Below are 9,578 nucleotides of genomic sequence, written 5' to 3'. Positions count from 1 at the left end.
GACTCATGCTCTTGTTCTTCCTTTGGCCAACATTTTGATGGCATACTAAACTTTATGCGAGGCACACATAAATAGAAATGCGCGCAAAAAACTTTCACAAAGCAAAGGCAAAAATAAAACAAGAGAGTTTTTTTTTTTTTGCTGTGATGGTCAGAGGTGAGGATAAAGTGAGGCTGATGGGTGAGGGTATGGCTGGAGCTAGAACACACGCAAACGCCATAAGGCAGCCGGAATTCATGCGTGGCCAGCGGCAGTTTCCACAGGCAGTCCGCCTCACTATTTACTTTATGTTGAGGCCCCACAAGTCCTAACCTCACTCAACCACCCACACGCAACCACCTGGACCCCCACACCCTACACCCGCTGAAGCTAGTGGACGGACTGGACCCATCTAATCTGGTACTGCACTCTGGCCAGTTTGGGCAAAGATTTATGTGCGCCTTGCATTGCATAAGCGGCGCCATTTAAATGTCTGGACCCCCAAACCTCTGCCCATCTCCATCATATGTTTGGGTTTGACCGGAAGTGGGCGTGCCTGGCCCCACTAGGCGGAAATGAGAGCAAGGGGGTGGAAACAAAAAATTTATGACCAGCGATTGCATAGCTGATAAATTTAGTTTGCACTCAACTGGGCGCGGCCACCAAGAGAGAGGAGAGGGAGAGCCTCCCAGCGAGATGGTGTTGGAAATTATGACGCGTCAATTGGTGGGTGGTTTGGCAGACACCACCAACACCCCCCCTCCACAGAGAGAGAGAGAGAGAGGTGCGTGCGGAAGTGGCTGACTAAATTGCAGCGGGGCAAGAACAACAGTTGCTTTTGATTTAAGTTGCATTAAATTAGCCTCCACACAGAGGGCTCTGATTAATGAGTGCCGGTGAAGTTTCTGACAGCAAAACGGAGCTGCCTCTTGCGCTGTGGAGGGGGCACTTGGGCGGGCAGGCCAACATTTAATCAGAGGGAGCGCTGAAAGAGAATGATCAGTGGGCACTTTGGCTGATTGAAATTTATGGCCCGAAGATCCCCGAGATTTTTTTCCAGATTGATGAAGCCCATTAAGCGGACAGCGGATAGAGTAATCCCATCGGAATTATGCAATTCTGTTGACCTGACTTTCTGGGATAATAATGCAGAAGCATAGCACTTGACTTTTCGCAACCTTTTAAGTGCCCCGCCCTGCTCCCCGGGAGCGCTGCATACATGATATGGGTCTTAACACAAGCGACACAAAAAAAACAGCACTGACCCAGCAGCATCATGCATAATTTATGGGGCAGCCACTTGCGCTACACTCAATGCCCGTTAAAGGCAAATCAAAATGCACTTTATTGCACAACGAAATGCAACAAAATAATATGCCATTCACATCGTTTTCTCGTCGATTGAAATGGTGAAATGAAATTGCGAAATGGGTGGAAAAAGAAGAGACGAGGGCAGGGCAGGCGCAAGAGCAAGAGCTGAGTTGACCACTTTGGCCATTTGCATAATATTGATTCCATTTGCCAGCTTCAATGCCGTGGAACACAGCACGTAATGCCAGTTCGAGTGCTCCACATACACCCACGCCACGCATATACACAACCGTTCACTCCATCCCATTCCCGATGTGGACTATACAAATAAATTTCAGTGAGCTGTAACCGAATGAATTGAGTAAATGGAAATCACATGAAGCCGCCGCAGCTCCTGGGCATAAGCATATGAAAGTCATGAGAGCCAGCACATTCAGAGGCGCACTCGCAATTTTGGATGAAGCTATTTGAATTATGCAAATTAAGACATAGCCCCAGCACATCAGTACAGTTTGGTCTGATGAACTGCAGCAGACAGAGCCAGAGCCAGAGCCAGTGCCAGTGCCAGACCTGCTCCTCCTCATTCTCCTCCTGAAACAGGCAGTCCCATTAGAAAAACGCATTTAGTCGATGTTCGGCAATTAAGATCCCTCCCGTACGAGTACGAAAAACGATAAATGCTAAAATGAGAAATGTCCGAAATGGAAGAGGATTTCAATGAAGCCGCCAAGCCAGTGGCTCCGTAATGATATTTCACCCGGATGCCAATGCCAATGACGAGGCCGATGCCGATGCCATGCCAGCTGCTTCGAAATTGTTCACAATCAAGTTGGGCACTGGCCAGTGGCCACTGGCCTCAGATTCAGACAGGACTGCTCTGTGCCGCAGGATGTGCAGCCTGGCCTCGCTGTGCATGTGTCACCCTGGCATGATGATCTTGCTGTGCCGAAATGACACTCCCACTGGTGGCATTTGCATGCAAAACCGGCTTGTTACGTTATGAATACTCGTACCAGAGCAACGAAGAGGAGGCAAGGAGGCGAGACCAGGCCAGGACCATCGACCATCGACCAATGCTGCAGTGCTGCAGTGGTGTGTGTATTTACGGCCTAAATTAGCGGTCAAATGATGCACTTTGTGCTGGAAACTCGAACATGTCCATTTGACTGGCAGTGGAGCAGTAGCAGCAGCAGTACAGGGAGCCACACTGCCACTGACAGCACGCCTCGCGGATATTAAGCCTTTGATTGATGGCCGCGAAATGTGGTAATAGTTTTCGGCCTGCTCCTACTCCAGCAGGCAGAGGCCTTGTCACTTAGCTGTTCTGCCAGATGCTGGAAAGCTTCCTTGGGCATATGCTATGGGGGGAGAGAGGGACAGAGTTCCAATTAGCTGAGCACCCTGTGTGGCACCCTATGGCTGTGGCTGTGCCTGCACAAAGGCATTCACATAAAGTGGTTACAAGTATGCAGCAATTAGCATTTAACGAGCACCACATGCCAACCACAATGGCACGACACGGCACAGGACAGGAAAGGACAGCGGAGTCTCTGCTATTGCTGCAGCAGGGTGTCCTGTCGACATAATAATATACATACGAAAACAAGCACTACCGACTCCTCCCACAAACACACACACATGCACACAACCAAACAAAAAACATCGACGGCAACAGGAAAACAGAAAATACGAAGTGAACAATGTCATCGACAAAACACAGCAGCCCAACGCCATTCCCTGACCAGGAACCTCTTTTGTTTTCCTATTCCCTATTTTTGGAAGCCAACATTTCACGCCCCAAGCCACGCCCCGACTACCACTAGCCCCCCACCCGCCTCGAAAAACTCCTGATTACTTAACTAAATATGGCAGCTTATGGCGGGACACGACATGACCACTAAACTCTCTGATTTACACGATTTGCATGTACAGGAGACGCCTGCGGATTACAGGGGTAATTAACTTACCCCGAAGCATTCGCAGCAGAACTATCGGCTAGCAGCTGCCCAACCGTCATTGCGAACGAACCTAATGAAAGTGGAGCACCTGTTTAGGACGAGAAACAGAAATGGTAACGTAAATCATGGGGCCATTGGCGACATTAACTGCGTTCAAAAACAGGTACCCCCCGTTGATGCAGTTGGGGACAATGGCCCAAGCAATAAGTGGGAATTTTAAGGCAAAACATTAGACTGTAAGCCCAAAACAGACTGCTGGGAATGCAAACGCTGCAAAAGATTTGTTCTCCTTTCTAGCTTCCCCCGCCTAAGCCAGGCACAGATTCCCCGAATATTCTATGCCATCAAACAGTCGTTAAGTTGGCTCTAACACAAAGAAGAAAAACTTTCCTTTGTTTTATACTCTGAGGAGTTTTCTTAAAGGCCGAGTTCATTAGCATGTCCCTTCGCCAATACTTTTCGTGCAACACTTCAAGGCACAGACAGGCCAATGGTGGATCTATGGTCTTATCGGAAAATTCTTATCTGGGCTACATAAATTCCTGACTCGACTTGGGCGTCGGGAAAGTTTCTTGAGGTTTGCTGCATGGGGCAACCGGCTGTGGGGCCGCTAATTAAGACACGCAAAGTGCGGCTGTAAGACAAATGGTTCCATAGCACGTAAGCGGCGCGTCAATCTTGGCCATGGGGATTCGTGGTGGTACCCCCAAATGTCGCCCCAAGGCTCAGACACTTTTCTCTCAGACTCTCAGACATGTTTTATTTTCGAAAACTTTTGCCCCCTTCTTCCAACCTCTGCAGTCATTCGACGCCTCATAAAAAATTTCAATGAAGTGATTTATAAAAGAAGAGAAAAGCCGCCCTCTCAGACCAAAAATATGCTAATGTGCCTCCGTTAATCAGCGTCCACTGTCCCCGAGATGAACAGGGTTTGATAAGGCCGAGCTTTCATATTGCCAATGGTATTCATTTGGCCATCATTGGGGGCTGGCCGGTGGTCAGCGGCTTATTAGGCAGCCTGTTATTTTGCACACACCAAGTAGCCAGCAATTTTTGTTGGCCCAAACATAATGTCTTCATAGGCCTTCTCCTTCATTGCTTCTTTTCTTTTTTTTTTTTGTATTTTTTTGCGTGCCTAAAGTTGCACATTAAATTTTAATGCCATATTTTATGCTTTCAGAATCTACATAAATTTATTCTAGCCACAGAATGTGTGTATTTGTGTGTGGTTTGTGTGTATGTGTATGTGTGTCGGGCCTAATCAAATCAAAAGAGTGACGGACCCACAAGCTCTTCGCTCCACAGTGCCCCTGCAGTCCAGCCATGAATTGCTAAACAGACATGCAAAGTTCTCTGCTCGAATTGCCGGAGGTTTGACTCAAGAGTGGAGCCCAAGGAAAAGTCTCCCCACCACTACAAACAATCACTCATGTTTGTGTGTGCTTAGATGTGGTTAGAAAAATTGCAGGCCACGTTGCGCATACGACGCGTTGCTTGGCAGAGGGCCAAAGAGCCAAACAACAAGCAAAGCTACAAAACGGAGAAAAAAGTCAAGCTATGGGAGTGGATAATTTGCACACCCTACCAAATCAATAATTTCTATGACACTCGAATGATTAGTCAAACAGGTTTGTTTTAATTTTCTTTAGCTAATCCTAGAAGGTATTTTTATTATTATTTATTTATTTATTTATTATTCGATATTGGCAGCTCCGTTTGTACACTAAAACAGTGCACCCTTTGCAAGGGTATGGCACTGTAGTCAGGCTATTGGGTCACAACAAGCACAGCAACAACCAAAATAGGAACCAGAACCCTTGCCATTGCCATTGCTTCGGCTATAGCTTTTGGTTTTGGCTTTCGAGTTGGCCCATTGTTGTTTTTCTTCCGCTTTTTTTTCTGGTCTCCCTCTTGGCGGAAGGCGTTCCCAGAAAGGCGCATGTATAATTAGAGCTATGAAGCATGTCCGGTGAAGTTTGGCATTTAAATGTGGCAACAAAAGCAGCAACAACAGCAGCAGCTGGAGCACAGAGGTAGCAGGATCGCCATTTTACCATTACCAACTTTGAAATTGGACAAAGCACAACAAAAAAAGGGGAAGAGACTGTATACTGTTGCCCAGATATATTTTATAATGCCACAAACATGCACGACTACAACTATACATGAGACTTTGTGTGCATTTCGTTTAGTTTACGTACTGCTCCTCCACATGCAAACAGGACACGGATTCAGATTCAGATCCAGCCAAACCCGAAGCCGAACCCAAGCCCCCATCCAAGCCCCAGACCAGACCAGACAGTCCCCGGGTCTGGCAGCAGGAACTTTGTGTGCAACTTTATCTTTTGATTTATACAATAATAAACAGAAATGTGCACAAAAGTTCTTTGTACTTATTCTGCTGGCAAAGCAGCAGTAGCAGCAGCAGGAGTAGGAGGAGTAGGAATAAGAGCAGAAGCAGCAGAAGAGCTGCAAAGTTAAATCGGGATATGTTTACACGAGCAGTTGACTCTTGCTAATTGGAAGCAACGTCAAAGGAACTACCCTCGGATCGCTTTCCAGCCAATTGTCAAGGCTTATTACAGGGGCTTATTGCAGCAACTTTCGCCTTGGACAGAGAGTCAAAATATGCGATTACAATGGGCACTCGTACTCCTATTCAGAGTGCTATTCGGTCTGCGTGGATCGATTTTCAATTGTAGGCAACTCAACGAGTTGTAAGTGGCCGACACCCACCCTCGCACACAAATGTGTGCCCAATAACCCATTAAATGCAACCAAATGCAATGGAACACGCAACCATCTCTGCCTCCATACCCTGTCCCCTGTTCTCTGTTCCCTGTCCCAAAGCAACCTGCAACCAGCACCATGTGGCATGGCGTCAATGTGGTGCACATTAAGCTTAACACCGCTTAAATGCGAGTGGCGCAGAGCTTTAAGGCGCTGCCTGTAATGGCTGCCACGGACGAGCATTCATTCCGTATTCGCTGGGGGTGCCGCGTAATAATGTTAAATGTCAGGTGCAATGCAGCTGCAGCCGGAGACGGAGCCGAAGCCGAAGCCAGAGTCGTAGCCGGAGCTGTCCCTGTCCCAGTCCCTATCCCACCAGCAGTTGCAGTCGTAATCGAAGTGGAAATGCAAGTCAAAGCCAGCGCCAGAGCTGGAGTCGAAGCGCACCAGCAGGCACTAATTAAGTTGCCCGGGAGCCGCGTAACTGCCATAAAATATGCGCAGTGGGGAGTTCGAATTTGGATCCGGATTCAGATCGGTTTGTCGGCCCCGCCACCGTAGCAGCCGTAGCAGCCGTAGCAGACACTCACTGCACATAGTTGGTGCACCTTCGCGGTGCAGAATGTACTTTTACGATATTTTATGGCATTGGGCTAAGCGAAGTCGACTCGAGTCAAGAAGTTCTCCATTTGTTTTCAGGCTTAAATTTACACAAAACATGCAACTAAAGACTGTGGGAAAGACAGAGCTCCTCAAGGAGGTGGAGCTTCAAACGGAAATGCAGGAGTACGTAGACAAATGTCTTACTCAGTCAGAGGAACACACACTCCAGACCATACCTCGATAAGTCAGTCCATTGCCATGCATGGCCTGCCCCAACAGCTCAACGTTTGAGAATGCTTTGCAAGAGTTTCCACTTGAACCAAAAACAAAAAATAAATAAATGTAGGCTAATCCTATAATATAACCAGCCGCAGTAAATTAAATTTATGTATTCGTCTCTTTGGGGTCCTCTAGCTCTCTCGTCTCTAAACTGGGAACAGGAGCTTTAGCCCTAGAAGTTCCTTTGGGTCGAAGAAGACTGTCGAAACCTGCCAAAGGGGCCTCAATGATTAGGTAAAAGAAATACGCCATCAAAACGGTGAATCCAAAATCAGACCAAAACTTAAGCATCTGCAAAAATTGATTTAAGGTAACTTTCAAGACCACTCGTCTGTCTTCGTTCTCAAAGATAACCTACCATACTGTAGTCGGAGAAGTACGTATTGGTTCTTGAGTTTTTGGTGTTTACCTCCACCAAGAACATGTGCCAGATGTATACGGAATACGAGAGTCTCGAGAGAGGCTGCCACAATGGCGAGGATAGGAAACTGTTGGCCAGACCGCCATGGCCCTGCATGCAGGCGAAGACGACCCAACAAAGGGCCAATGGCCAGCCCACTCGGGTGAGTGTGTAGTAGAGAGACTCCTCGAGGGTGGACAGAGGTGGAGCACTCCACTGGGCAGCAGGATACAATGCAAAGATCGATGTGAAGATCATGGCAAGGCTAAGCACCCATCCAGACCACACGGCAATGCGGCTTAACTGGAACTTCTTCCCCCGATTGAGGTGCAAGAAGTACCCGAAGAGAAATCCAATCAGCCAAGGAGCAGCATGCCGGTGGGTGGCAAAGTAGAGTTTTTTATTCGCGGAACCATCACCGGTGCTATTCCTGAAAAGAAGAAAGTTGCTATAAAAGGCAAGTGAGAATCTCTTATGGAACTTACTTCAGAAGCATCGAGTACTTGTTGATCATCATGGTGGCAAAGAGGCAGGACGAGAGCAGTAGCACAAGCACCACAATGCCCGCGGCTGCCTTCTTGCCCCACTTATACAGAGCAATCAGCAGAAGCGGAGAAATGATGTATAGCTGCATATCCACGGCCAAGTACCAGGAATGGGAAATGCACTGAAAGTTCATTCAGAGTTGGTCAAAATTGTCAACGAAGAATAAATGGATGTGCTCTAGTTACAATATTCGATGTGGCATAGTTCTGGACGAACAGCAAAGTCCAATACCAATCGCTCTCACATGCGGCAGTGCCACTGTATCCACCGCTGAAGAGCGGCCCGCCTGCAACCACAGGCATGAGCTTCGTGTAGACCAGAATAGCCATTGACAGGACGGGAGCGATGCGTATAAGTCGATGGAGATACATCAACGGAGCATTCAGACTACCATTGGATCTGCCCCCAAGCTAGAAATTCGCAATGATCCAAGGAGTATGAGACTTTCAGATACTTACTTCTCCATGGAGCGCAGAGCTATCATCGCCACTAGTAGGCCGCCAAGAAAGAAAAAGGAGTCCACCGAGAAAACGCCGTGCAAAATAAAACTACTGAACGGTTCCTCAGCCCACTAGAAAATTTAACAAATTCATGTTCATTCATGGGCAGATAAGAGATAAGATGAACATACCGAAATCACATGAACAAAATTAATGTTGGGAGAATACACCGAGAACAGGTAGTCATGGGAAAAAACCACCCAGGCGATGGACAAACATCGAATTCCATTCAGGCAGTCGATCACATTCGAATTCGATTTGCTCTCTACGACGCGAAAGAGAGCGCGGGAACTGATGCGAGCAGAACAGATCTTGGCCACCACAGGAAGTCGATCTGAAAGCAATTATTTCTAAACTTTTAAAATGGATTGTTACTTGAAGATACTTACCAGGATCCTGACAAAAGAAGTAGTCGTACAGGGTGCTCAACACCACGACAGAACCCATCAGGCCAAGTATCACACTGCAATCCAAAACAAAAGGAAGTAAATAGTATTAAGCCCATAGGCTAAGGCACAACTTACACTGTGAATATAGTCATGCCATCCCATGGAATAGACTCACTTGTCTGGCAGCTGGTCTCGCTGATTTTAATGCTTGTGCTGCTCGAGTTGAGCAGTTTCTGCATAAATTGACCCACAAACGTATCCATATGAGCGGCAGAGCAAGACGCCGGAAAGCAGGATCCAATCTTAGCTGGCATTCGTCTTAATGCTTCAATCTGAGTTCCAAGTATTTCGTCCAATGATACGGTGAGAAAACAGTACTTTCCATTAATGCTGTGACCTTGGGTGATGACCTTGCTTATCCTAAGACACTCATCGAAGTTGCCCAAGTCATAGAAGTTGCCGTACAGTAGACCCGAGGGAATGGAGCCCCAAGCGTCGATCACTGCTCACAAAGTGCATGAAAGTTAATTCCCACTCGTTTGGTTTTCAGTTAAGTTATTCACTCACTCTTCACTGCCCACAATTGTCCATCAGTGACAGCCTGCATGAACTGAGCCATATCCGCGAGACACAACAGATCCTCTTGACTGGGTATTCGGGAGTGGAATATGTCCAATTCTGTGAGAGATGCATTGCGGAAGTGTTCAGCAAACTCGACTCTCAGAGAGCGCAGCCCCATCAGACGCTCGTAGTCCTGTAGGACACTCCCGTCCTTCAGTTGGGCCTTGGCTGCACTGACGATTATCAGTCCACTGACCAACAGAGTGCCTAAACCGTTCACCATGGTAACACAAATTCGATTGAAGGTGTGGGACAAACTATC

At 47.4% G+C, this 9,578-nt stretch overlaps 1 protein-coding gene across 2 annotated transcripts; it reads right to left on the bottom strand.

Annotated features, from left to right (window-relative positions):
- Positions 1 to 6,820: 6,820 nt before the first annotated feature.
- Positions 6,821 to 9,544, bottom strand: LOC111065560 (nose resistant to fluoxetine protein 6-like). 2 transcript variants are annotated; one of them, XM_022353789.2, is made up of 9 exons: positions 9,263 to 9,544; positions 8,831 to 9,197; positions 8,696 to 8,769; positions 8,438 to 8,640; positions 8,265 to 8,377; positions 7,992 to 8,205; positions 7,746 to 7,927; positions 7,219 to 7,690; positions 6,835 to 7,151 (listed from the first exon to the last, which is right to left on the bottom strand). In XM_022353789.2, the coding sequence occupies exons 1-9, from the start codon at positions 9,537 to 9,539 to the stop codon at positions 6,966 to 6,968; spliced, it is 2,088 nt and encodes a 695-aa protein (XP_022209481.2). In that variant the 5' UTR covers positions 9,540 to 9,544; the 3' UTR covers positions 6,835 to 6,965. The 2 variants fall into 2 exon arrangements, with proteins under 2 accessions (XP_041449502.1, XP_022209481.2); XM_041593568.1 differs by lacking the exons at positions 8,438 to 8,640; positions 8,696 to 8,769; positions 8,831 to 9,197; positions 9,263 to 9,544 and having other exon boundaries at positions 6,821 to 7,151; positions 7,992 to 8,216; positions 8,265 to 8,317.
- Positions 9,545 to 9,578: the final 34 nt, after the last annotated feature.

Source organism: Drosophila obscura, unplaced genomic scaffold, assembly GCF_018151105.1.
Source record: "Drosophila obscura isolate BZ-5 IFL unplaced genomic scaffold, ASM1815110v1 contig_192, whole genome shotgun sequence".
Taxonomy (NCBI): domain Eukaryota; kingdom Metazoa; phylum Arthropoda; class Insecta; order Diptera; family Drosophilidae; genus Drosophila; species Drosophila obscura.
This window is presented reverse-complemented; position numbering and strand designations above follow the sequence as displayed.

Excerpts from the sequence above, each read along its gene's own strand:
- LOC111065560 (XM_022353789.2), bottom strand. The coding sequence starts at position 9,539 with ATGGTGAACGGTTTAGGCACTCTGTTGGTCAGTGGACTGATAATCGTC. Across the intron at positions 8,770-8,830 it reads GGCATGACTATATTCACAGT|TGTGATACTTGGCCTGATGG; the intron begins GTAAGTTGTGCC and ends TTTGGATTGCAG. Across the intron at positions 8,378-8,437 it reads ATTTTGTTCATGTGATTTCG|TGGGCTGAGGAACCGTTCAG; the intron begins GTATGTTCATCT and ends TAAATTTTCTAG.